The following is a 26,776-nucleotide window of genomic DNA, read 5'->3' as shown; positions in this document are numbered from 1 at the left end:
CAAACTTGCCACTGGTGCATTCAATTCCTGCATCCAGATCATTGATAAAAATATTCAATAGGACTGGTCCTGGAATTAAACCCTGAGGAACGACACTGGTGATCCATCACCAGCCAGATGTAGCCCCATTCACTACAACCCTTTGAGCCCTGCTGTCCAGCCAGTTCTTCACCCAGCACACTGTGAACCTGCCCATCTCACAGCTGGACAACTTGCCATGAACAATGCCATGAGGGACAGTATCAAAAGCCTTACTAAAATCTAAAAAGATTACATCTGCCACCTTCCCTTCATCCACTAGGTGGGTGACCTTTTTAAGAAGGATAGCAAATTAGTCAAACAGGATTTTCCCTTTGCAAGCTCATACTCACTGTGCCTGATGATTGCATAGTTCCTTAAATGCCTTTCAACAGTACCCAGTATAAACTTCTCCATAATTTTTTCCAGGAACTGAGGTTACACTAACAGGTCTGTAGTTCCCTAGGTCTTCCCTCACACCTTTTTTGTTAATTGGAATAACAACACCGGCTGGCTTCCAGTCAGTATGGATCTCCCCAGACTCCCAGGACCTTTGGTAGATCATTGAGGGGTCCTGCCATAACATCAGCTAGCTCCTTCAGTACACTGGGCTGAATCCCATCCAGCCCCATGGACTTGTTAATGTTCAGTTGATAAAACTGGTCCCTTACAATTCCACTGTCCAGTTTTGCAAAATTTTACAGAATCCATGAATACAGCCACATTCTATGTAAGCAATCTAATATTAGATATTCCAAGTTACCTTTTTTTTGTGTGTGTGTAACAAGTATTTTGAATGTATGATACTCATTTAAGATAATCATGACAAACTAAGAAGCTTTATTTCCTCAGCACTGGTTCAAACAGCTGTTCACACTCTCTTATTTCTTAGGAGTTAAAAGTAACTTACCTCACTCCAGTTGCCTATTATCCAGTAGGCATCACCAGGCAAACTGTTGGATGTTATGAGGTGGCTGTTTTCTGTGATGTTCAAGAAAACACCCCCAGATCTTGCACTTTGGTTTCTGAGAGGATGCTTAAGAGCTGTCAATTGTGTGCTGGAGGTGATGGTGTCAAGTAGCTTCATTTCTCTTCTGTTGTTGGTCTGGTCTCTTGGTACAGGAGCAAACACAGTGGGCATTACTGTGACCGATGCTTGTGGTGTAGTTACTTCTACAACAGGTGCATCGACTTGCAGACTGATAAAGTTTGCTGTTGTTGGAAATGCCAACCCTTGTGCTCCTCTGCTTACGGGAAGGAGTGTAGACGGGCCATGGTGATGAGATGCTAGGGAGGGCCGAGAAGTCATGCTCTCATTTTGAAGGACAGGAGAGCTGGTATCTGGGGTTGTGCTCCTGGTTCTGACTTCAGGACTGAGTTCTGTGCTGTAAAGGAGATCAATTGATTTCTCACTGCTTCCCACTGACCCATCAATGTCATCAGATTCTTCAGTTAAGTAATCATAGCTGGAAGTTATTTCTGGACTACTGGTGAAAGAAGAGACAGGAGTGTCCTCACTTCTTTGCACCTCATTCTCTACAGTAGAAACTAGCTCACTTTCAGACATATTTTCAGCATGCCTTATAATTTCAGTACTTAAGCTATTACGAAAAGGCCATGAAGTAGTATTTTGGTGTGAAATATTTTCAGTAGAAACAACTGGATAATTGTAAACATCACTTGGTCCAGCAAAATTGTTTTGTAATGTTTTGTTGGCTGTTCCTTCTTTTTCTGAGATATTGCCCAAACCAGATGATGTAGTCAAATAGGGAGTTATGTTTTCAGATGTGGGTATTTTTGTTGTTGTATGGGACCTTGGGCTTGGTGTGGATATTCTGTGAGATGGACTCTGTTCAGGATTAGGGGTTGTTTTTCTAATTATGATCTTTCCTCTTCTGGGTACCAGTGGGGGTATCAGAAATCTTCCAGCAGAAGGACATTGCTGGAGACCACACAGGGCCTTAGAGTTCGGTCTCTTGGAAGTATCACATGGCTCATCGTTATTTTTGGCACAAGTGACATTACGAGTCCTTATTCCACCACCACAAGTAACTGTGCACTGCAAACAAAACAGATTTAATATATCTTTTCCCTTCATTCTGCTGCACATATCAATAACAAGAAGTATCAGATGGCATCTGCTTATAGTAAAGAAGCATCGTTATAAATAATCAATAAGAAAGGTTTTATTGAGGAATAAGCCCTTCATTCTAGTGATGTTCTGCTATCATGGGGCATTTTCCAGATTTTTATAAGAGTAAATGTCACCTTGGGGAAAGAACAGTGTAAAAAGACTACCCGATAAAAACAAAATATGAAAGTAACATGCTAAAATTTGATTTCTTCAATGAATCACAAAAGTTATTTAGCCAATACCTTTTCCATCACAGTTATAAAAAACAGCCTAAAACCCTGCCATCAGAAACATATCTGACTGGCTCAGTGTCAGCTACTCACAGTGCCACAAACCCACTCTGATCATCCAAGCAGCCCACAGATCCTTGTTTACTTTATGAAATGGATTTTTCATTAAGTCTCAGTGCAATCACCACATGCTGCCAGGGATGCTAGCACGTCTCTCCTAAATTACAGACTATTGAAAGTAATTAATCTGGCTTCTATTAAATAGGAGCACTGTTGTGTATGAAGGGTGCTGGAAGCTAAGGAGACCCAGCTTTTTTGTGATGTTTTCCATCCTCAGACATGACGACACAGCCATGCCTTCGGCAGCTGTTGCGCTGCTGAGGACTTTATGAAATTTCAGCACACTTTTCTGGTTTGAGATCCTAAGGCTGGATGACTGGTTGGGTATGAATAGAGATGTTACATACAACCTACTTGAGGAATTCCTCCCAGGATGCAAGGGAGCCTGACCAGATGAACATGAACCAGGTGCTCAACATAAAGTGATGAACACTCTTTTTGCCAGCACTTCAAAGACCCCTGGGATACCTAATTCTTTTTAGAGCTAAGCTAGGTCATTGGGCAGTAGATACAACAGTACCCTTGTGTTTTTAACACCTGTCACTCTCTGTTGCTAACATCTGTAAAATTACATCAGCTCTGCAGCAACAGGTATAAGGAGGAAATCAGAGTAATCTCAAAGTAGATAAGTTCATTAGCTGTTCTGTCTGTCCTCCTTGCACTTCCAATTATATAGCACATTTAAAGTACTCAGAGCTATGCAAGTTTCCATCAGCTGCAATTTGACCTCTAAAGTTATTCAGTAAAGAATTTTGCTTATTGAGGAAAATAGCAACTACTATTTTGCTACTTACACAGAAATAACAACACACTTACTTCGTCAGACTTTGCCACTTGGATGATTCAGATTAGCATTTGTGTGAGTTAAAAGGAACATCCAGCCTCATTAATTTTATGGCTGCCTCTCACAATTAGCTTTGAAAATCTCTGCTTTAGATTATGACCATGTATTAAAAAGAGATTTCAGAACAGCTACAACACTCTATCCTTATTATCCTCATAATTAAGTACATTCAGGTGGTAAGATACAGCATGATTTTCTAACAGCCAGATAAGTTCAGAGCAAAAGGAAGTTTTGCCTATGTAAAATCTCATCCTTGCATTCAACAACAAAGAACATTCTGCAATTACAAGTCTCCTAATAATCCTGTGATTTGTGCAGGAGAAACAGTCTGTCCTATGCTCCCTTCTCAATTTCTACAGGTATAGAAATTGATTTTTGTCAGTAACCTTCAAATATAATCCAACAACACATGAGCATGGGCTGTATTCTGTAACAGCATGCTATTTCTATATAATCATTCTGCTAGCTATTGACTCTCAGTCTATTTTTTCACAGGTAGTTAAAAAGTGGTGACTACTCAGTTCACAAAACAATCAGCATTCAGTGTTTGTGAGCAGCATAAACTGAATTAATGCTGTCACAAAATTCAGTTAGGTCATTATCTGAATCTGCTCTCAAGCACATAGTGAGTTTAGTTAAAAAAAAAAAAAAGAAAAAAAAGAAAAAAAAAAGGAAAAAGAAAGGAGAAGAATTTTCCAAGAGGAAAGTCTTCAAAGTTTTGAAAAATACAGTACACTTCATTTTTATTGACGTCCAAAGTGGAAAATATTTGCTGTGCGTTTGTTGTTATGACTGTCAGCTACACTGATAACTAAACTGCCTATTTGTGAGACGAACCATGAGTAAGTCTTAGTAAAACAGAATCAGAATAAAACCATTTTATATTTTTACATGACTCAAAGCCTGTTTTCCTTCACAGAAGAAATATCTTAGTTAATTTTTAGTTCAGGGGACCCTGAATTCTCCTTGATTTCAATGGAAAGTGAAGTTGTGAAGCAGCTGCAAATACCAGCATCCTAATCTAAAGGAACCTAAGAAGCAAGAGGTCCTTCCACAAACTAAAAACTATGACAAAGCACAACAAATGCGTGCTCCTTCTTAAAACTAACAAATGTTGCAGCATATATTACAGTTTATTTAAAACATTTAGTGTACTGCAGTCATCATTTTGATGACCTCAAATTCTGCAGTTCATCAGCTACCAGTGAAACAACTGTGCAATATTTAATGAACTCTTGAAGAATGCACAGACATTCCAGTGTTTGTCAAGATTCCAGACTAATACTAGAAGTAGAAAACTTGCATACTGTGGCAAAAACATCTGGTCCTCAGCAGAGGTGAGTGTTGCATAGGTGCTTGAGCACGCAAGCACTCTCTTCTACAGTTCCAAAAACTCTGCAAGCCAAACCCCCAGAAACAGCTAACATGCAACAGTTGCTGAGGTATTTAGGAAGCAGTGCAGCTGTTCTTACTCTGCACAAAGGATTTGTGAAGACACATTAACAAAAAAAACTTTTTAAAAAGAAAAGCAGGTTATTGTTCCTCTCTGGTGACTGTAACAAGTCTTTTGGAAAAAAAAAAAAAAAGTTCAAAATTCAGTTGACATGAATGTACCTCAGTCCAGTTGCTCACTGTCCAGTCAGATGGGCACAAGACATCTCTGTTGCATGACAGATGCGTCTTTGGTTTGAGCAGGTGCTGGCAATCCGTGGCTGCCAGCGCCTGCTCATCAGATCCCACTGTCTGGATGCAAAGTACAGTTCGCTTCTTCTGGCCTGTCGGGCCGCAGGTAGTTGAACATTTCTGCCATTCTCCTGCCCACCACCTGAAAACCAGGGGGTTAAGAAACATCATCATAACACAATCCATCACAAGCACATAAAGGAAAAAGTCAGAGACCAGAAGAAAAAGCACCAGTAATTTCAATCCTGGGTTCAGATACACACTTTTCATATTAAATCCAGGTCACTCAAACTTTCCTATCTGCCTTGTGCTCTAGTACAAGCCAGTCACTGAGGGACACAGATTTCCAGACAGCAGCAGGCGCTCTGATTATGTTTCTATAACACATTAAGAACCCACTGAGTAGACAGAGTTTCAAATCCAAATTGGAGGAACTGCTAGGAAGTTTAGTCATCTATTTAGTCTATCCTATTGTTTATCTGTGTATTGTGACCTCAGTACAAAAAGAGTTAACAAATGAATCAGCAGAGGGCCTGTAACTACAGCAGGGAGGTGGAAATGGTCCCCTCACACATGTCTATAGAAGTGCTCAAACTGGCCCTGTGTCATTTCCAGAAGAGGAAGCAACAAGGCACCCTTAATATCTGGTTTAACTTAGTCTTTCCCCAGTTTCATCTACCTCTTTCTTCTCATGCTGATGCAGACTGGGTCAAATATTTGCATACCTGCTATCTATAATAAGAAAGGAGGGCAAATACTTCTGGTTTTCTATTTGAGAAGCATTGGCATCAACTGTGAATTCTGCCACTTGCCTAAAGATTCCTCTTTATACTTAAAAAACCCAAGAAACCATGTGTGTTTTTCTGTCCAGTTTGGAGTAACCTGGGCAAGAATATAGCTCAAAACTGCTGTATAAGAAATCAGGCCCAGCTATGAACTCTGTGCCACAAAAGCTCCTCTACAATATTACTTGTTCCTGGGTTTTAAAGCAGGTCATGACAAAGCCTTACATTGGAAACAAAACAAGGATATATTTAGAAAACACCTTTCTACACAGAAAGGGGGAAAAATGTGGTTTAGGCTTACAACTACAATTCCATTGTATTATTTTCATTTTAAGACTAATGAACTTAGAGCAAAATAATCTAATTCTGTTAAATACACCAAAGATCAACGTCCTGATTTATTACAGTTTTTACTCCTCCTTTTGTCTAACATCTTACTGCATTTCTAGATTCTTCAGTTTGCTTACAATTCTTTTCCTCTTTCCTCTGTAGTTTCCATTTTTCTCTTCTGTTTCCTGATTAATTTATTCTTCAACTGCAAATGAGCTGTCACTGATGTGGAAGGCACTGATATCTATTCCTAATAATTTGAAAAAAAAAGAGACTCAGAGCAATCAAGCTATGCACACAGCTCATTTGTGCAACCATCTGGTCTTCCCTGGAGTACCTACACCTATATTCCTTTTTTTTAGTTACGTATACATACTTCATTTCCTTTCAAATTACTCTATAAGCCCTTTGGGGCACTGACTGTTTTGCTACATGCTCTTGAATGCAGCCCATTGCCACCACAACCCTGTGTGAGGCCTCTGGGCATTGCTGTCATGAAAGAAAAAAATATTTTTCTCCTTCTCCTGCCTTTCTTTGTATTGTTTCTTGCTATTCCAGGCTTCTGTAAACAGCAATGGAAAACTAACAAGTGGTTAAAGAGAAAAAGCGCATGCACCTTAGCAGAACACAGCAATAAAAAAAGAGAAATATGTATTATCGCAACCTGAATCCAGCAATTTCAGGGTTGTTTTCATCAACTGCATCTTCTTTCCAATTCTATAATCTCTAGCATTTTGTAAATTGCTGACACCTTGGCACAAATGCAACTCACAGTATGTGAATTGCCCTATTAACTTTAATGGGACCAGATCGTGTATTTCAAGCTACAGACATGCTAATCTGACACCACCTCCCTCACTGTTTTCAAATGGCTCTGAGTGAAGGTTCAGTAATTTGCAGGTTTAAATATGGAACTCCTAGCCATAAATTACCAGAGCCTGCTACAGAACCTATCTTGATCAGCAGTAATGGTGCATGATTCATTACTGCACACAAAACATTTTTATAAAGTCATGGAAGAAAGCAAGGTGATCTAAATCCCAGAATTAAGATTTTATCCTATTACAACTTTATGGTCAATCTTAAAACTACATTTAGCCACATAACTTTTTCTATGGAGTCCTTCCTCATTCAGTGCAGGGACCAGATGGTACTGGTGAGTGAAGCAGTTAATTGCCTGGCATCTTGTTTACCACACACACGTCAAAAAACTTGCTTTGACCGAACGTTTATTCTTATCAGTAACTAGAGTTTATGAGGGTGCATTTTGCATGTTTGCATTCTAGGGTACATGCACGTGTCTTAAGCACGCAAGCATGAGAAACTTAACATGGAATCACATGCACTCTTGTCTCTCCATGGTCTCCACTGAGGACTTCTGAACTGCAGCAAGAACTGCGTGAAGAAAGGCAAAGCAAGGACAACAGGACATCTACTATTCATTTATCTTTTCTGGTACAGGATGCCCCAAAGCAGGCTGTGGACCACACAGCAGGTAGCAGCGCCCACATGGCTGCTTTGCCAAACGCTTTTTATCTTGAAGCTCCTGCTGTCTCCTCACACTGCAGAGACATAACCAAAACTGGGAGTGACTGCTGAGCACACATCCAAAATTGACACAGCAATTTGAGATCCAAATATGTGGCTTCTAAGTTGAAATGACCAAGCTGTTCGACCTCTCAGCTGTAAGCTGAACAATGTAGAGCAGTGCCAGACAGACTTAGCTTTGGGCAAGTGATAAGCAAGGCTTTGTTTACATCACACATATAGAGAGATGCTTGGCAAAGAAAAGGACATAGGGAAGAAAAACAGTAGGTAGCTCTGCTGATTGTGATGAGAGACTGGGATGAGTTGGTGGAAACTGAAGCCTGCTGGGAGTTGCCATCCAGTACTTGTTCCTGACGGCATCCACTTCTGGTTTCTGATGGCATTTACCACCACAGCAACTGAGTGGTTCTTATATATTCATGCATCACCTGGGCCCCGTGAAGTGACAGGATTGTCTTATCTCCAGAGGCAGGCATGGCATGGAAAGATTGTGCTGATAAACAAACAAACAAAATGCATGATTTGGGTAATTAATTTGTCTGAGTGCTAATTTTCCCAAGGCTGTCAAACCAGAGAGCAGTCTGTGCGGTGAAAGCATAACCTCACTTGGTTATCAGCTGCTGCTGTGAGTGCTCAGCTCTTCTTCAGTCTGGCCTGGGAGAGATGTAGGGAGAAAATCTAATTCCCTCAGGTGGCATTCAGCTGCCTTAAATGAGACCTATCTCCTTTTCCTATCACACTGAGTTTCCAAGGTCTGTAACAATAAAGGCAGGGCCCAACAGCCTTGTTCATTATACAATCCTCATCTATACTCAAACGATGTGTGTTGAATGAGGTACGGATCCTGTTGAAAAAGCAGTAGCATGGGATTCTGGAACGAAAATTTGCTATATTAATGCCTATAGGGCTGAATGTTCCCTCCCTCCCACCATAAGTGTCACACCTAAAGACAGACTTGTTTTCTTTCACTGCATATTTCTATGGCATCAGGCACAGCAGATACCAACAAGGTACTGATTTTCACTCTGTGTATTATAATAGAAACAAGATTTCCTGTTATTATGCTGTTGGAGTTTACTAAGCAGTTTGGAAGCAGGACAATAAAGTCACAGCAGAGAAAAAGCAGGAGATCCAAAGTGCTTGTAAAATAATCTATGATTACTCTGTTTAAGCGGATAGTCAGATTAAAAAGGCTCTGGGAAATTTTCTTCAGAGGAGAGAGCAAAACTTTCATTTATAACACTATAACTAGCTAAAATCTCACTCTTTTTCTTCAAGTAGTATCTACTGACTTTTATCATTAACACTTAGGGACCTAAATACCTGCCTAACAAAGAAACATATAAATGGAAACCATAATACATAATATAATGTGGAATCGCTTAAGTTTTATATGAGTGTTTGTATGACATTTTAACTCTCAACTGTTCAGCCATTTTATTTTGTTCTGAGTCAATATGTGGCATAGGTGCACTGTGACATTTTAAATATTTTATTTGTTTTGCTCCAGATTCTTTTAGTAGAAGGTGTGGGAAAAATAAAGGTAGACCAAATCAGCTAACAAACAAGAATGTTAAGACTTGGGCTTCTCAGAAGCTTGTCAATTTAACAGTTTATGATTAACTTCCTGAAACGGATTAATGAGATAAGATCTGGTTTGTTAGTAATGTTATTCTTTGCCTGTAGCTACTGTTAAATTATCTAATTCTGATTTAGCATCTAGTTGCTAGTTTCATGGTAGCATGTTTTCCATCAGCAGGACTTAGAAGATCACAGGAGGGAGGGTTATGCAAGATATTTTCCTTCTCAGTTTAGACGGGATATTCCTATAAAGAAACTGGTTCACTGTTAGGAAGCGCAAGATCATGTAACAGTTTCAGTCCCATGGCTACAGCACTAACCAACGGTCCCCTGCATCAGTGCTATGTTTAATGTCACTGTCCTCAACTCCAGCATAGAATTTAGCCGCCACTCTACAGAACACTTGTTCTTCAATTACGCTGCATCATACCATACAGGACAGTCACACCTTTCTGCAGCATTCAGATTTTCTTTAGAACCAACAAACCACCAAACTGCGCTATCCATGGGCTTTAAGTGCCTTCTTGCTTTTCAAATGGAGATGCGTAGCTATCTGTCTGGACTAGAGGTGACACATATGCCATGGAAACTAAATACCAACTAAATCCCATGCTGGGACTACAGCCTGGAAGTGAGACCACATCTACAAAATGAAGAGCTTGCGAAGGGTGGATAGGAATCCTTTCTTCACTGCCATCTCTTTCAACAGAAGAACTTGGGACCATCGACAAAAGCTAGTGAGAGCCAGACAAAAATAATTAAAATGAGGTGGTGTTTCACACAGTAGACATTTAAGCCGTGGAACTTCTTGCAGAGGAAGCTGTATGCGGTAGAGGTTGTGGAGGGAGGCTGGACAAGTACTTGGAAGAGAGGTCTATTGGAGGTCACTGATTAGACAAGCCATAAATGCCTCTGGAAATGCCTCAAATTAAGAAAAATTACAAGCTGGAAGAGCATTAGGGATATAATTTATGATTGCCTTGTCTTTACTCTTCCTTAGGCGTGTAGGCCCTTGTGGGAAAAACAATTCCAGCTAAAGGGCCTTGGACAGATTATACAGAAGTATGTTTTTTATGAGTGTAAGAAGTGATAGCCCAGGCCAGTGAGAATGGTATCTTGGGTCGGAAAACCGCCCCCATATGTATGATGTGTGAATGTCCTTGGGCCTGGTTTGTGAATGAGTGGGAATGTAACTGAAACAAACATAACGTGAGTGTGGTGTGTTTTTAATAACAATTATTGGAAAAACATCTTATGTAACATCTTAGTCCAGGCCCGTATCTGTAAATCCTATAAATCGTCAATGGCTAATAAAGAGGGCCTCAGTCTGGCTCAGCTCTCTGCTCTGCCCAGCTCTGTGCCCCTTCCTGAACGAGCTCTCTGTCTGTGCGTGCATCCCTGTCTGTGTCCCAGTGTGCACCGTTTCTAATCGCTGCAGGCTCTGCTGGGAGCCAGAACAAGGACTTAGACAGACCCTTGGTCAAACTACTACAGTCACTCTTCTTTTATTAAGAGAAAAATAAATGTACATCGTGACCCTAGAACTAAACACATATGGGTTTCCTGCACTGCATTTTGTCAGTATTTTGCTCTCCTCAGAAGGATAACTTGTCCTTTCCTCTACAACGCAGAATGAGCCTGAAAAGCATCAGTCATGCTGGCAGCCTATTAGAATGTTTCTGCATGGCCTGCAGAAGAGCTTGGTTCACATGTCACATAACTCTAAAATCTGCCCAACAAGGGACAAATTCCACTCCCTCATTTTCAAGAGCAGGTCTGAATAGCGCAGTCACTTCAAACAAATGGGATAAATTGAGTTCATTTGGAACTTTGTAATAAATGGCATAGTTTATACACGCTATAAATAAAAAACACCACCACGTACGTAGGTAGCCTCAGCTCTTAACTAGTCAAGTAATTAAAAAGTTTAATCCATCAATTGATTTCCTAGCAATCTACACAGAAATTATAGAATGCTGGCAGTTTATGCTTTTAAGAGTCATTTATAGAGGCTGCAAGTGCAAAGATGTTGCTCCCAGAGGAGGCATCATATACTATTGTGAAGGTACTTGGAAACAACTAATAAAACCAACAGCCGTGCAGAATTCTTTACATTAAAGCTTCATGAAATTCACTGCTGGCAAATGTAACACAATACACTTCAAGGGAATTATTGTAAGGACTTCGATTTTATTCTAATTTAACTGGAATTATGAGGGAAAGACTGTTATACCATTGCAAACAGCATGATAAACAATTTTTGAAGACAATGAAAGAAAAAAGCAAGACGTTGCAGCACCTGAAGCATGAAACTAAACCAAATATTGATCCCTTCCAGCAAATCTATGCCTAATTTACAAGCCCACAGTTCTGCTATCACATGGAATGTTTGCTGTGGTTAGTCTTCCTTAAAATTGTATGACCCTGTAGTCCTCCCTAAAATTGTACAACAGAGAAAACAGAGATGAAGAGGAACTAAAATAACATTATGGGAAGGGAAAAAAATATTCCCATGTGATCACAGAATAAAGAGAGCTGCACTTCACTGAAAGGGAAAAATAAGAAGGGACATGGTAAATATATCAAATAAGTGTCATAAAGACGGTATAATAATTAGAATTATAGAGGTGGGCATTTCCACTCATGCTCCCTCACGAAAAGGACAAAAGAGTATTAAAAAAATACTGAAAAACAGCATCAAAAGGCTTAAAAAGCCTCTCTGCAAGTTAGGTTTTGGAACACACAATAATACATTATCATTCAACCTAAGACAGGAATAGGATTTTCAAAATAAATTAGAATTTTAAGTTTTCAGGCTTATCTGCACCTAAAATGAACTAAAAGAGTATCTATACAGATGAGAGAGCAATCTCTGCCATTCACAGCACAGACCACTCAGTAATTTGCACTGGAAACCCCTTAGGGCAGCTCACTTCTAATTTGCCCACTACTGGGCTTCTGCCACCTTGCTCAGAAATGCTTGGGAGGTCTCACTGTGGCAGGCCATAGATATTTCTAATCTGGTATTAGAAATGACATTCTCCTCTGAAAAAGGCTGCTATTTAACATTACCAGAGCCCTACCAGTCCCCATTACCTAGGCGGACAGTCCTTTTCGTAGCATTTCTTTTGTCGCCCTTTTGGCTGCGTTGCTGGGTCACAGAAGGAGTTTTTGATCATTCCACTCCCCTTCCGCATGCAGTGGGCAATCTGGCGCCGCACCCCTGAGAGAGAAAGACAAAGAAAAGGAAGAGTAATCCCTATCGTCTGGGGATGAGCTGCAGAAATCCTGTCACATGGGGAATTCAAACTGGTCATACTTCATATCCCAGAATACAGTAACAGCTGTGAAAGTCAGTTCTGCTGAACATCTGAATGAAAACATAGGATTCTTCTGGTTGGTAGAAACCCTCAACGTCACAGAGTCCAAACATTAACCTAACACTGGTACTAAACCATGTCCCTAAGAACCAGCCCTACACATCTTTCAAACACCTCCAGGGATGGTGACTCCACCACTTCTCTGGGCAGCCTGTTCCAGCGCCTGACAACCCTTTCCATGAATAATTTTTTCCTAATATTCAATTTAAACCTTCCCTGGCACAACTTGAGACCATTTCTTCTCATCCTATCTCTTGTTACTTGGGAGAAGAGACCAACACCCTCCACGCTACAACCTCCTTTCAGGTAGTTGTAGACAGTGACAAGGTCTCCCTTCAGTCTCCTTTTCTCCAGGCTGAACAGCTGCAATTCCCTCAGCTTCTTCTCATCAGACTTGTGCTCCAGGCCCTTCACCAGCTTCAGTGCCCTTCTCTGAACTCTCTCCATCACCTCAATGTCTTTTCTGCAGTGAGGGGCACAAAACTGAACGCAGGATTCAAGGTGGGGCCTCACCAGTGCCAAGTACAGGGGGACGATCACTGACCTGGTCCTGCTGGCCACACTATTCCTGATACAAGCCAGGATGCTGCTGACCTTATTGGCCACCTTGCACACTGCTGGCTCAGCACCCCTTAATCAAGCTGCAAAGGTGTTATGCAGAGCTGTTTTGGATTAGACAGATCAAGCAACATATTAAAAAGTACTATCTTTAATCTCAGTTGTTTTCACCCTCAGAAATGGCTTCTGCAGGCTCTGAAGCAGGTTAAAAGGGCTGTGAATGGTTCTTGGTTTACTCACAGATAAGAGGCAACACAGCAGCATCAGGCTATTCACAGCAAGGGTATTCTTGCTAATCTTCGTGCTTCTGGGAAGGCTGTGTAAGCACAATACAAACTGGAGTGTATCGAGCAGAACTATAACTCTGTCATTCCTAATGCTGAAATCCACTTTTAAGAAGTTTTGGTACAAATCTTGACCAAAAATGATGATACCATAATATGAGGAGAAAATCTTCTGCTTTCTAAATAATACACAGCACTTATCAAAAAAGGCAAAGCATGGTAAAGACAAGAGATAGAGACATCCCATGCATAAAAACTGGGTTATTTCCTAACAGTTAAACCTACAGAAAATTTCACTCATTCACAGAAAGGAACATGAACCAAAATACTTCATTACCTTAGCGTTAATCTAAAGAAAGCCAGGTTTCAGAGGCCTGCCTTCCACAGAGTTTTGCAATAGTTTGAGGTAGATCCTGTGCTGTAAACCCAGTATACAAAAATTATTGCAATATTAAAATTTGAATGTTTGTAGCCAGACTAATAAGAGGGATTAGAATAGTAGCATTACACCCAAACAAATCCTGGGGACTAATAAATACTGAAGAAGCCTTGTTTATTAACTCCGTTAAATTAACTGTGCTATTAATTCACAGCAATCAATATGCAGATGGCAGTTCACTGTATCTCTGACTTTTAGCCTCCTCCTGGGAAGCAAAGTGCCTAATAGCACAGTTACTATCATGTCGGGGCTAAGTGTTGGGCTATTTTGCCGCATGTTTAGGAATCAAGCTTCTCCTTGACCTCAGACCTTCTAATAACCAGTGTGGGAAACTATATGGAAAATAGTAACAGTAATCCATAGATAATACTTGCAAAATATGAAACTGTCCCTCTATACAACATATACTTACGTTCCTCTATGCAGGAATGACCTCATATATGGCAATTAAAACATATTTCCTAATTTCCCATGCTAACATCATGGCTATCTCACTTTAAGTAATTTCATGGCATTCCCTTTTTTCCCTCTCAAAAATTTAACAACCTACTTATAAAAATATATTTATTTAAAAAATGCCAACTCTAATAGTAGGAAATCCAAAGCTAGCAACAGAGGTGATTTTGGTGGGAGAACTGAGCATGGACTTAATGTGTGAAGGGGAAGGCTGCAAACAGATATTACTGAAAATGGCCTCCAAAACATAAGGAAATTAAAAACTTTCTGTGCAAGAATTTGCCTTGGTTGATGAGGACTGGGTTAAGGAACAATTAGGCAATCTGAACATCCACAAATCCATGGGCCCAGATGGGATGCACCTACGGGTGCTGAGGGAACTGGCTGAGGTCATTGCTAGACCACCCTCCATCATCTTTGCCAAGTCTTGGGAGACAGGAGAGGTGCCTGAGGACTGGAGGAAAGCTAACGCCACTCCAGTCTTCAAAAACGGCAAGAAGGAAGACCATGGTAATTATAGACCAGTCAGCCTCACCTCCATCCCTGGGAAAGTGATGGAACGACTTACCCTTGGTGCCATCTCAAGGCATATCAAGGATGAGAGGGTCATTAGGGGAAGTCAACACGGCTTCACCAAGGGGAAGTCATGCTTGACCAACCTCATCGCCTTTTATGAAGATATAACAAGGTGGATAGATAGTGGCAGGGCGGTGGATGTGGTCTACCTTGACTTCAGTAAAGCATTTGACACAGTCTCCCACAGCATCCTCACAGCTAAACTGAGGAAGTGTGGTCTGGATGATCAGGTAGTGAGGTGGACTGTGAACTGGCTGAAGAAAAGAAGCCAGAGAGTTGTGGTCAATGGGGCAGAGTCTAGTTGGAGGCCTATACCTAGTGGAGTGCCTCAAAGGTCAGTGCTGGGGCCAGTACTGTTCAATATATTCATCAATGACTTGGATGAGGGACTAGAGTGTACTATCAGCAAGTTTGCTGATGACACCAAGCTGGGAGGAGTGGCTGACACGCCAGAAGGCTGTGCTGCCATCCAGAGACCTGGACAGGCTGGAGAGTTGGGCAGGGAAAAATGTAATGAAATATAACAAGGGCAAATGTAGAGTATTGCATCTGGGCAAGAACAACCCCAGGTTCCAGTATAAGTTGGGGAATGATCCATTAGAGAGCAGTGTAGGGGAAAGGGCCTTGTAGGTCCTGGTGGACAGTATGATGACCATGAGCCAGCACTGGGCCCTTGTGGCCAAGAAGGCCAAGGGCATGCTGAGGTGTATTAGAAGGGGGGTGGTTAGTAGGTCGACAGAGGTTCTCCTTCCCCTCTACTCCGCCCTGGTGAGACCACACCTGGAATATTGTGTCCAGTTGTGGGCTCCTCAGTTCAAGAAGGACAGGGAACTGCTGCAGAGAGTCCAGTGCAGGGCAACAAAGATAATTAAGGGAGTGGAGCACCTCCCTTATGAAGAAAGGCTGAGGGAGCTGGGTCTCTTTAGTTTGGAGGAGACTGAGGGGTGACCTTATTAATGTTTATATATATTCAAAGGGTGAGTGTCACGAGGATGGAGCCAGGCTCTTCTTGGTGACAAACAATTGTAGGACAAGGGGTAATAGGTTTAAACTGGAACATAAGAGGTTCCACTTAAACTTGAGAAGAAACTTCTTCTCAGTGAGGGTAACAGAGCACTGGAACAGGCTGCCCAGGAGGGTTGTGGAGTCTGCTACTCTGGAGACATTCAAACCCCACCTAGACACGTTCCTGTGTAGCCTCATCTAGGTGTTCCTGCTCCGGCAGGGGGATTGGACTAGATGATCTTTCGAAGTCCCTTCCAATCCCTAGCATTCTGTGATTCTATGATATTTTGGTCATTCCACAGAAGCAGATGCCAACCTCTGTCTCCTTCTTACAGCGCTTTAAGATACCGGGTCTGTGTCACTATGAGGAAATGCTATAGCCTTCAGAGTACTTTTCAGACTTGTGACTGAGATAAATAAGATGATCACCAAGAAGACTACAGGATTTGATAACTGAGTCTCCTCCAGTCATACATGCAGGTTGTTTTTCTAGAACAAGGATTAGTTTCTCTTAGAAGGGAGAATTACGGGACTGCAGCCCTGTGCTCCCACTAATACTCTTTGCTGAGACATTCAAGTTCTAGGGCACATGGTGTGGAAGGAGCTGCATGACTCTGTAGCGTGGTGGACGTGGCTCCCCTGTCCCCTGGGGACTTCAGGCAGCAGAATGGTTCCCAGGGAGTCATGCTCTGTTCTACGCTACGAAAGATGTAACTGTGGTAGTTAACAACCTTCCTGCTAGTTGCCAACAAAGCAGATCACAGAAATAGATTTCTGTCCCTTTCAAAATCATATGTTGCTGTTAAAAATGAAAATAATAGAACATTTTTGCTTTGATAATTTTTAGTGTCATTTCAGCTGCTGTAATTCACTTTAAAACCACCATAAACCTTTGCAACAGTTTTGTTTTATGGCTGTGTCTTCTCATAAAACATTTGCTGGTTGCTGGCATCAATAAACTAAGTTATTCACACAAACAATTTTTATTATGGAAATTATATGAACTCCTCCTGTAGTTACAAATCTGGAAAGTTCTGTGATGGATGTATATATTTAAAGAAGCCATGAATGCACAGTTTTTTCATCATGACTACGTACAGTTCAATTCCAAATTTGGAAGGAATCCTACATGCATATATCTATTTGCATATCTATATGTAGCTATATATATATGACATAACAAAATACAGGGTTTTTTTCAGCTTGAACAACTTGAATTGGAAAACACAGCAGGAGTAGAAAACTACACACTGACTGCACACTGACCCTGCCCTACTAGACATTTACAGTTACATAACTTATATGCATAATATTCTATTTAAGTCACAGATTAAAAATTCTAAGTATACTTAAAAACTCAGCAAAATTGGAAAACTAAACACTGTTTCTATAAGGGTCTGCAAGGACTGCTGTTTTCCTCACTTCACTTCTTACTTCTCTCTGACCTCAGTGCTAGCTGGTCCACACTGACAACCATTTTGCATGCACCAAGATGTTGGCTGTATTCATCAGGACATTGCCTCTGTGGTCATAACCCCACTGCAAAGATCTTGCTTTTTCCTCTGGAGGGGTAACATGCCCTTCCTTTCTGCTCACCTCAGCACTCATTGCACCTTAGGTATCACTACCATCACTTCACTGTCTCCCTTGTGGCAAGACTCACTTGCAAGTAAAATATTAAGTTAGCTGAAGCAGCCGTTCCCACACCCATGTTTCTTTACACAGAAGTTAACCACCTCAGGTCTGAAAAAAAAACCCCTATGAATATTTCTGGAAAAACAAAACAAAACAAAATCCCACAAAAACATCAACAACAAAACATAACAAAAATCAAACCCAAACAAACAAAAAAATCAAACAAGAATGACAACAATCAGATAAAAGAACAGTGTTCATTTCACAAAATCTACTCAGAGATTGCTTCTACCTCCCTCTGCCACTTCACCACCAATGCAGGACTTTCTAGATAGAAAGTTGACCCATTCAGCTTCTGATTTCTCACTTAGCTTGCAAAACAAGGTGCCAGTTTAAAAATCATTTGGCTGTGGAAGGTTTTTGAAACAGCAATTAGAATTCTGGTGGCTGAATAGCCCTTAGTTTGGGCCAAATTAAGGCTGATAACAACAGAAATGAAGGACCAGAAGCAAACATACAAAATGCGTATGCAAAAGCGCATATTTGATTGCAAAACTAATTTGAATGTGTAATTGTCACAGTCACGCATCACATCAGGTATTCTGCAAGGAGTTCACTTTGGTATTTGAATGAACGAATTATATTCATTGCACGTACAAGCTATATGCAGAATACAAGTCTGAGCCTTTACATTCTTGGTGTTATAAAACTTAGACTCACAATAGCAAAGGAAAATACAATGACCTCTGTTTTTTAAAATCCATGCCACAAGTTTAGTTCTACACTTCAGTTCAGGAACACCTGGAGGTAATTTTGCAAAGTAGCCCTGATAACAGTTGTGAAAGATTTAGAGGGCACATAACAATTAACCCCGAAAACAAATCTTACAGTTAAGTCCTTTTGCAAAGCTTTGAAAATTTGCCAATTACTGATGTTATCTATGGGGAAGTAAATTATTGAAGTTGCCTAATATTCTCCCTTAGTTGCTGCTGTGTTGCGCTTCGCTTCTTGTTGTGTTGAATGCCACTCAAAGGTAGTTTTAAGAAACACAATTGAAGCCTTTAAACAAAGATGAAGTATTTACACTTGTAATTTCAAATTGACCATTATTTAAAGAAAGAATGGGTAGCTGGTCTAGAAGAAAAACCTCAATGTGGCATTTAAATTAATCCTCCTACAAAAAAGCTTAAGAGCTTTACATGTTGTCTTTACCTTAGGCTCTGGAGGGACAGGCTCTTGGCCAGAAAGTGCAGAAGTTTGTAAGACACTATCTGGTGTGCACACATCATGACTGCAAAGCAATTCCTTTCTGCATGAAGCAAATGGCAGCCAGAGATTCAAACTGCACTGCAGTGAGGACAGGGCAAAGCTTATGATTCTTACCATATATTATTTTTTTCAGAATTCTTTTGTCAGGAAATGGATTGCAAAATAATACCTGCATTATTTTCTACACTGCAAATAGATATCAGATATTGCATTGTGTTCTCCCTTTTCCCGCATTCAGTGTTACATATGTTGCTACAGAAAACACTGATGTTTAAAGACAGTATTTTTAACCTGTCCCTCAGAGAGACAGAAGGCCCAATATACAGATCTGACCCTCATCGTGGGGAAGTATGTAGTCTACCTGGAGCCTGGATCAGCGACATCACCAGGATGCTCCCCAGCCTGGTGCACCCAACAGACTACTACCCACTGCTGATCTTCCAGACAGGTGGGGAGGAAGCTGCATCCCATAGTCTGAGGGGAATGAAGAAAGATTTCAAGGCCTTGGGATGGATGCTAAATGAGTCTGGGGGACAAGTGATTTTCTTTTCCCTCCTTCCAGTTTTGAGTGATGACATCGGATGGAATAGAAAAATTCAGTTCACAAACAATTGGCTACAAGACTGGTGCTACAGGCAGGGCTTTGGATCTAGTAAACGGACTAGAGTTGGACCAAGGGTTGGACTCAATGATCTCTGAGGTCTTTTCCAACCCAGTCAATTCTGTGATTCTGTGATTCTGTGATAAGGGCTGTTTTTACAAAACACTAGTCCAAACAGTGATATGCAGGAAATGCTTATCTCACAGGGGCAAAAGGAGGCTGGGACAGGAATTAGCAGGGTTCATTTGGAGAGCTTTAAACTAGACTCGAAGGCGGATGGGGTTGTAGCTGAGCTTGCATCAGTGGGGCAGCACTCTAGAGTTGATGAAGCCTGGGAGGCCTCCCATTCCCCTAGGGTGAAATCAGTGTGCTCAGCTCACTCCCTGAAATGCCTGTACACCAATGCACACAGCATGGGGAATAAGCAGCAGTTAGAAAGCGGTGTTCAGGCAGGAGATTATGACCTGGTGGCAATTACAGAGACATGGTGGGACAGTTCACATGACTGGAATGTGGTCATGGATGGCTATGTCCTTCTTAGGAAAGACAGCCATGGTGGTGGAGTTGCTCTTTACCTGAGAGAGCAACTACAATGTAGCGAGTACTGTCCAGGGGCAGATGAGGAGCGAGTTGAGAGTCTGTGGGTGAGAATTAAGGAGCAGGCTGGCAGGGGTGATGCCAAGTGGGTGTCTATTACAGGCCACCAGATCAGGCTGAGGAAGTTGATGAGGCCTTCTACAGACAGCTGAGAGCAGCCTCACAGTCACAGGCCCTGGTTGTTGTGGGGGATTTTAACTTCCCTGATGTTTGCTGGAAGGACTACTCGGCCAGCCAGCCACAGTCCAGGAGGCTCCACTAATGCCTCGATAATAACTTTCTGATGCAAATGGTGGAGGAGCTGATCAGGAGAGGTGCACTGCTGGACCTCATCCTCACTAACAAGGAAGGTCTGGTTGAAGCGGTAAAGGTTGAGGGCTGCCTTGGCTGCAGTGACCATGAAATGGTGGAGTTCAGGATCTTGTGTGGCAGGAACAGAATAGCAAGCAGAATTGCAATCCTGGACTTCAGCAGGGCAAACTTTGGCCTTTTCAAGCAATTGCTGGGGGAAATCCCATGGGCAAGGCTGCTTGAAGGTAAAGGGGCCCAAGATAGTTGGTTAGTGCTCAGGAACTGCTTGTACCAAGCTCAAGATCAGAGCATCCCAACATGTAGGAAGTCAAAGCAGGGAGCCAGGAGACCTGTGTGGTTAAACAGGAAATTGCTGGGTAAGCTCAAGTGGAAGGGGAGAGTTTATAGATCATGGAAGAAGGGGCTGGCCACTTGGAAACAATATAAGGCTGTTGTAAGAGGATGTAGGGAGGCAACTAGGAAAGCTAAAGCCTCCTTAGAATTAAACCTGGCAAGAAGGGTCAGGGACAACAGAAAGAGCTTTTTCAAATACGCGGCAGATAAAACTAACACCAGAGGCAACATAGGCCCACTGATGAATGAGGTGGGTGCCCTGGTGACAAAAGATACAGAGAAGGCAGAGTTACTGAATGCCTTCTTTGTCTCTGTCTACTCTGCCAGAGGCTGTCCTGAGGAGCCCCATAACCCTGGGGCCCCAGAGGAAGTCAGGATAATGGAGGAGTTTGCCTTAGTTGATGAGGACTGTGTTAGGGAACAACTAGGCAATTTGGACATCCACAAATCCATGGGTCCAGATGGAATGCACCTACGGGTGCTGAGGGAGCTGGCTGAGGTCATTGCTAGACCACTCTCCATCATCTTTGACAAGTCTTGGGAAACAGGAGAGGTGCCTGAGGACTAGAGGAAAGCAAATGTCACTCCAGTCCTCAAATAGGGCAAGAAGGAGGACCATGGTAACTATAGACCGGTCAGCCTCACCTCCATCCCTGGGAAAGTGATGGAACAACTTATCCTTGGTGCCATCTCAAGGCATATCAAGGATGAGAGGGTCATTAGGGGCAGTCAACACGGCTTCACCAAGGGGAAGTCATGCTTGACCAACCTCATCGCCTTTTATAAGGACATAGCGACATGGATAGATGATGGCAGAACGGTGGATGTGGTCTACCTTGACTTCAGTAAAGCCTTTGACACAGTCTCCCACAGCATCCTTACAGCTAAACTGAGGAAGTGTGGTCTGGATGATCGGGTAGTGAGGTGGACTGGGAACTGGCTGAAGGGAGAGAAGCCGGAGAGTTGTGGTCAATGGGGCAGAGTCTAGTTGGAGGCCTGTATCTAGTGGAGTGCCTCAAGGGTCAGTGCTGGGGCCAGTACTGTTCAATATATTCATCAATGACTTGGATGAGGGAATAGAGTGCACTGTCAGCAAGTTTGCTGATGACACCAAGCTGGGAGGAGTGGCTGACACGCCAGAAGGCTGTGCTGCCATCCAGCGGGACCTGGACAGGCTGGAGAGTTGGGCAGGGAAAAATGTAATGAAATATAACAAGGGCAAATGTAGAGTATTGCATCTCAGCAGGAACAACCCCAGGTTCCAGTATAAGTTGGGGAATGGATCCATTAGAGAGCAGTTTAGGGGAGAAGGACCTGGGGGTCCTGGTGGACAGTATGATGACCATGAGCCAGCACTGTGCCCTTGTGGCCAAGAAGGCCAATGGCAGCCTGGGGTGTATTAGAAGGGGGTGGTTAGTAGGTCCAGAGAAGTTCTCCTTCCCCTCTACTCTGCCCTGGTGAGACCACATCTGGAATATTGTGTCCAGTTCTGGGCCCCTCAGTTCCAGAAGGACAGGGAACTGCTGCAGAGAGTCCAGCGTAGGGCAACCAAGATGATTAAGGGAGTGGAGCATCTCCGTTATGAGGAAAGGCTGAGGAAGCTGGGTCTCTTTAGCTTGGAGGAGACTGAGGGGTGACCTTATTAATGTTTACAGGACAAGGGGTAATGGGTTCAAACTGGAACACAAGAGGTTCCACTTAAATTTGAGAAGAAACTTCTTCTCAGTGAGGGTGACAGAGCACTGGAACAGGCTGTCCAGGGGGGTTGTGGAGTCTCCTTCTCTGGAGACATTCAAAACCCGCCTGGACACATTCCTATGTAGCCTCATCTAAGTTCCTGCTCTGGCAGGGGGATTGGACTAGATGATCTTTTGAGGTCCCTTCCAATCCCTAACATTCTGTGATTCTGTGATTCTGTGAAATGGTGTTATTGTAGGCTGACCAGACTCACTCTTTGAAACTACAAAAGACAGGGGCACATATAGGAAATAAAGGAAAACACGAGCACATTTGCATCTTCTCTTTCTCAGTTGCAGTGAAGTTAGGGAAGCACACAGCGTGATGCTGCCTTGAGGCCAAGAATCTTTTGGGTTAATTCTGAGAATGGACAGCGTCAGTCTACAAAGACACTATATTATTCATCACTGGGAGTTTTTGCGGCTACATTTCCCTTGGATGAGGAGATCTATAATGGGCCTAAACCCATATTTTTTCTCTTAGGACAGATGAGGCTTTCCTGTGCCCATTCCCGTGCCTGTAGCTCCATTTCTCACTCCCTAACTCAGCTTTGATCTCTTGACTCCAGAAAGCATTTATTTGCATTGCTCTGCTCTCCGTGGTTACAAAAAGCCAAAGTGCCCTTGCATTTACTGCTGTCACATTGAGTAGTCATGATGAGAGACCCTGGGCTGAATCTTTAGATGGGTCTAGGTTTGCCAAGAGAACAAAACTCTAATTAAGGATCAATTTATCCCACTGACTATGGCTGTCAAAGTGAATTCGAATGTCTACCTTTCTTGGCCTTCCCTTTTACACTGAAAAACTAATTGGTTATTATTTACAAAGTGATGACCTCAGAAGTCCTTAAAGGTTATTTTACTCCCACATTTAGCCTAAATAATTGCAATTTTTCTTATCTCCTTGACTCCCATTGTAGGCTTTCCTTCAGTAAGACGCATCACGCAGCATACTGATAGTAGAAGATTATCTTCTTGCCTACTTCAATGCATTTTATCTTAGAAACCTTTCAAAACTCTTCATATACCTGGGATTTGGTACAACAGGTCTGTTACTGCCAAGGGCAATATATTGTGAATCTAAACAGAAGGTACGTTAAGATAAAATCAATCTCATCATTTAAAGCCAGAAGGAAGTCCCGTGGAAGTCAGAGAAGGGTGTTGCTTAATCCAGCAACACTGGGAACATTCAGTTCTGCCTTAATTCTTTTTCCTGGTCCTGAACTGAATTCAAGGTGCTCAAACCATGTGCAGCCATGTAAGACTTTCTGGTTCTAGGTCAACAACTACTACTATGCCCACTCCCTGCTAAATGTAGCAAGACTCAAGAGTTTCCAAATTTCCATAATCATGGAGACTTAACATTTACCAAATAAACCTTCTTTACTACTACACTCTATTTTTTATGCAGCTGAGCTCCAGGTTTCAGTGTGGGGTTTGTTGTTGTTGTTGTTGTTTTTGGTTTTTGTTTGTTGGTTTGTTTGTTTTTCTGATGTGATTGTGCTCTGCTCATCTGGGCATAAACCTGCTCTATTACAGCACCAGCGTGGCGCTTAGGAGGGCTTTGACTCAGTGCAGAGCTAACGTGACAACAGCTTGTCTGGTCCATGTTCAGACAGCCCAGAGCACAGCCAGATTAAGCACGGAGTATCTGGAGAAAACTGCAGATAAGCAGAGCTCCACTGGCCCAGGTGATGCACTGAAGCTCTGTGCCCAGGTCTTCCCTTTTCCTCTGCACAGGGAGTAAGCAGCAGAACCCTGACTGCATCAGATATTAGCAGGTAACATCCTCTTTTAGACATGTTCAGTTACTTTATAAAATGTATGTATCTAAAACAAAAAGGAGAAAAGGGTCTGTTCATTCCTTTTCTCCTGTCCATGAAGGAATGCAGAGAACTGGGAAGATTTCTGTCCTTTTTTGAACTGTGATGCACCTTTTGGTTCCCCTGCAAACTCATGTCAACAAGTCCACAATCTTGCCTGAAACATATAATTTTTACTTATCCAAAGAAAAAGCCAATGACCGCATGAAATATTTACTAAAAACCCTACAGCAGTAAACAGGGGAAGCCACTTATTAAATAAAAACTGAAAAATACCCCACATATCCTGCATTACTCTATTTAAATAAGCTATGTGGCAGGTAGAAATCAAAGCCAAGTCACACAGTTCTTATGCCAGAAGGTAGTACACAGGGTTATAATTTACTTAGTAAGAAACAGTTCTGGGAAAACTGTGGCTGATGTAAAAAAAAACCAAAAAAAGCAAAGCAAAACATCATAATAAACAGTCTAATAATGCTTTTTTCTCTCTCCTTGTTATCATCCCAATTGTTACACTGAACACTAATCACAAGTAGGTAACAGAGATAGAACATACAGAACGCAATTAAGCAAAACACTTGTTTTAGGTATCTTTTTTTTTTCTGTTAACCAGAATGTACATGGTGTTTTGTGCTGAGAGACTGAGAAGTCAAAAAAAAAGAATAAGCCAGAGAGATATTTACACAAACATATATATACATATATATATATATATATATGGATGGATGGGCACGTATACAAATATTTTTTTATAATATATGAATGTTTTTGGAGTGGGGTAATTTACACTATTCTTCTAAATTTCTTTTAATTTTCTAAAGTTAATGCCAATGCCCTTTGTCCAAATCACTGAAAATGCACCATTTTAGTTTTATTTCCTGACAGGAAAGATTTAAAAATCATTACTCCTGTAATCACTGCTGCTTCTAGACTCCCAACTGAAGTTTTTACAGCATTGGTTTGTCTTTTTCGTTCTGAAAAGTAGTTTAAAAAAGCAGTAATTATTAAAAAAAAAAAAAAACAAAACCCAAAAAAACCCAAACAAAACCCAAATGCAAACCCTAGTATTAGAAAGAAAAAAAGGCTTATTTCATGTTTTGTCCAATGTCTGTAACAGTGATCTTCTACTGTTCTGTAGAGTTTTCATACAGACGGTCAATGAACAAGGTTCCCATCAGATTTCCAGGACTCTTCTTCTGCACAGTCAAACCAGGACTAATTCAGACAGAAAGCTGCAATCTCTTCCCCCAAGTGCAGACGGTCTTTCATACATAATATTTTTCTCGTATTTTAAAAATTATTCTCACAAAGAATGGCTTAAAAACCTTTACTTTTGTAAAGAAACCTTCAGTTCTTTTATCATTATCAGTTTACAGCTAGCATTATCTTCATCTCATTGATGTGTTAAGTACTTTAAAGAAAGTTTTCCCGCCAGCATTTTCTGTGCATTACCAAAGGCAAACTTCCAGACCTGTTGTTAGATCGTCCTTTGCGGTTGTCATTCTGCTTGTCTGGTCTGATATAATGTGCAGAACTACAACATAACTGCAGCTACTCCCAAGCCATTGTACTGAGAGTGGCAAAGATATATAAATTCTCAAGACTGATTTAAATACAGCAATTATTGAGCAATGCACAGAAAGCATTGTTGCTTATCAGGGCAGGACAGAAATGAAGAATATTTTTTGTAGTTATTGTATTGGAAAGACTCAATAGGGAAACAGGAGTAGGTGGCAAATTAGTTTGCTGGGAAGCAGGGTTACTGTGAAAAATATTGACAAGAAATTATGAGGAAAATATAACTATAGTTCTTCAGTTCACAGAGGTTGAGAATTTCAGGGCAGGTGTTATGGAAATCTATTTGCTTGAAATTATTTAATAATATTTTATTTTAATGCCAAAATACTTCATAATAACCATGTGATCTGCTTTCCTATGAAATGTAGATTAAAGGACATTACCTCTTTGAGAGTGCTGTCTGGATAACTTAAAAGATGAGATTTGCCAGTAATGAAGAGAAACAGTAATAGAAAACGGACATGAGTAATTACCTCTTCCACAGGTAACACTGCAGACTGTCCAGTCTCCATACTGCCAAAAATATTCTGGCTCTCCAATCTCATTCTCATGACTTTCTTCTTTACGTACAGTATATTCATACTTGATTCCAGGGTTAGTTTCTTGAAAAAGTAGCTGGAAAAATAGTGTAATTTATTTAAGTTCTTACAATTTTAATAGTCTACTGGACCAAAGCTTTCAAAGTGTGAAAACAGAAGAACCAGGAAGGTTTAAAGCAGCCCATTTTGGAGCCCACTATCAGTTCAGAGAAGCAGACCAACAAAACTTCCATTTGTGCACTGACAGGAATGCATGTCTATCTTTTTAAGACACAGTTGCTTGCCATGCACTTCTGTGAGCACAGGTGGGAGTAAGTGGGTCAGCACAATTGGTATCCTATTGACTGTAAGAAAAGATAATGGAAAGTCCATCCAAGGCACT

The 26,776-nt window shown here is 41.4% G+C and overlaps 1 protein-coding gene across 3 annotated transcripts in view; it reads right to left on the bottom strand.

The window, feature by feature from the left end:
• ADAMTS12 (ADAM metallopeptidase with thrombospondin type 1 motif 12) overlaps window positions 1–26,776 on the bottom strand; it is a 181,906-nt gene that overhangs the window by 18,927 nt on the left and 136,203 nt on the right. For 2 of the 3 annotated variants that reach the window (XM_082074433.1, XM_082074434.1), the window contains exons 16-19: window positions 26,329–26,470; window positions 12,370–12,496; window positions 4,961–5,171; window positions 929–2,077 (exon numbers count right to left, since the gene is read on the bottom strand). In XM_082074433.1, coding sequence (XP_081930559.1) covers window positions 929–2,077; window positions 4,961–5,171; window positions 12,370–12,496; window positions 26,329–26,470 — 1,629 coding nt within the window. The remainder of the gene's footprint in view (window positions 1–928; window positions 2,078–4,960; window positions 5,172–12,369; window positions 12,497–26,328; window positions 26,471–26,776) is intronic. The other variant, XM_082074435.1, reaches the window with a different exon arrangement.

This window comes from Streptopelia decaocto (assembly GCF_964273445.1).
Source record: "Streptopelia decaocto genome assembly, chromosome: Z".
Lineage (NCBI taxonomy): Eukaryota > Metazoa > Chordata > Aves > Columbiformes > Columbidae > Streptopelia > Streptopelia decaocto.
Note: the sequence above shows the minus strand (reverse complement) of the source record. Positions and strands in the feature narration are given on the sequence as shown.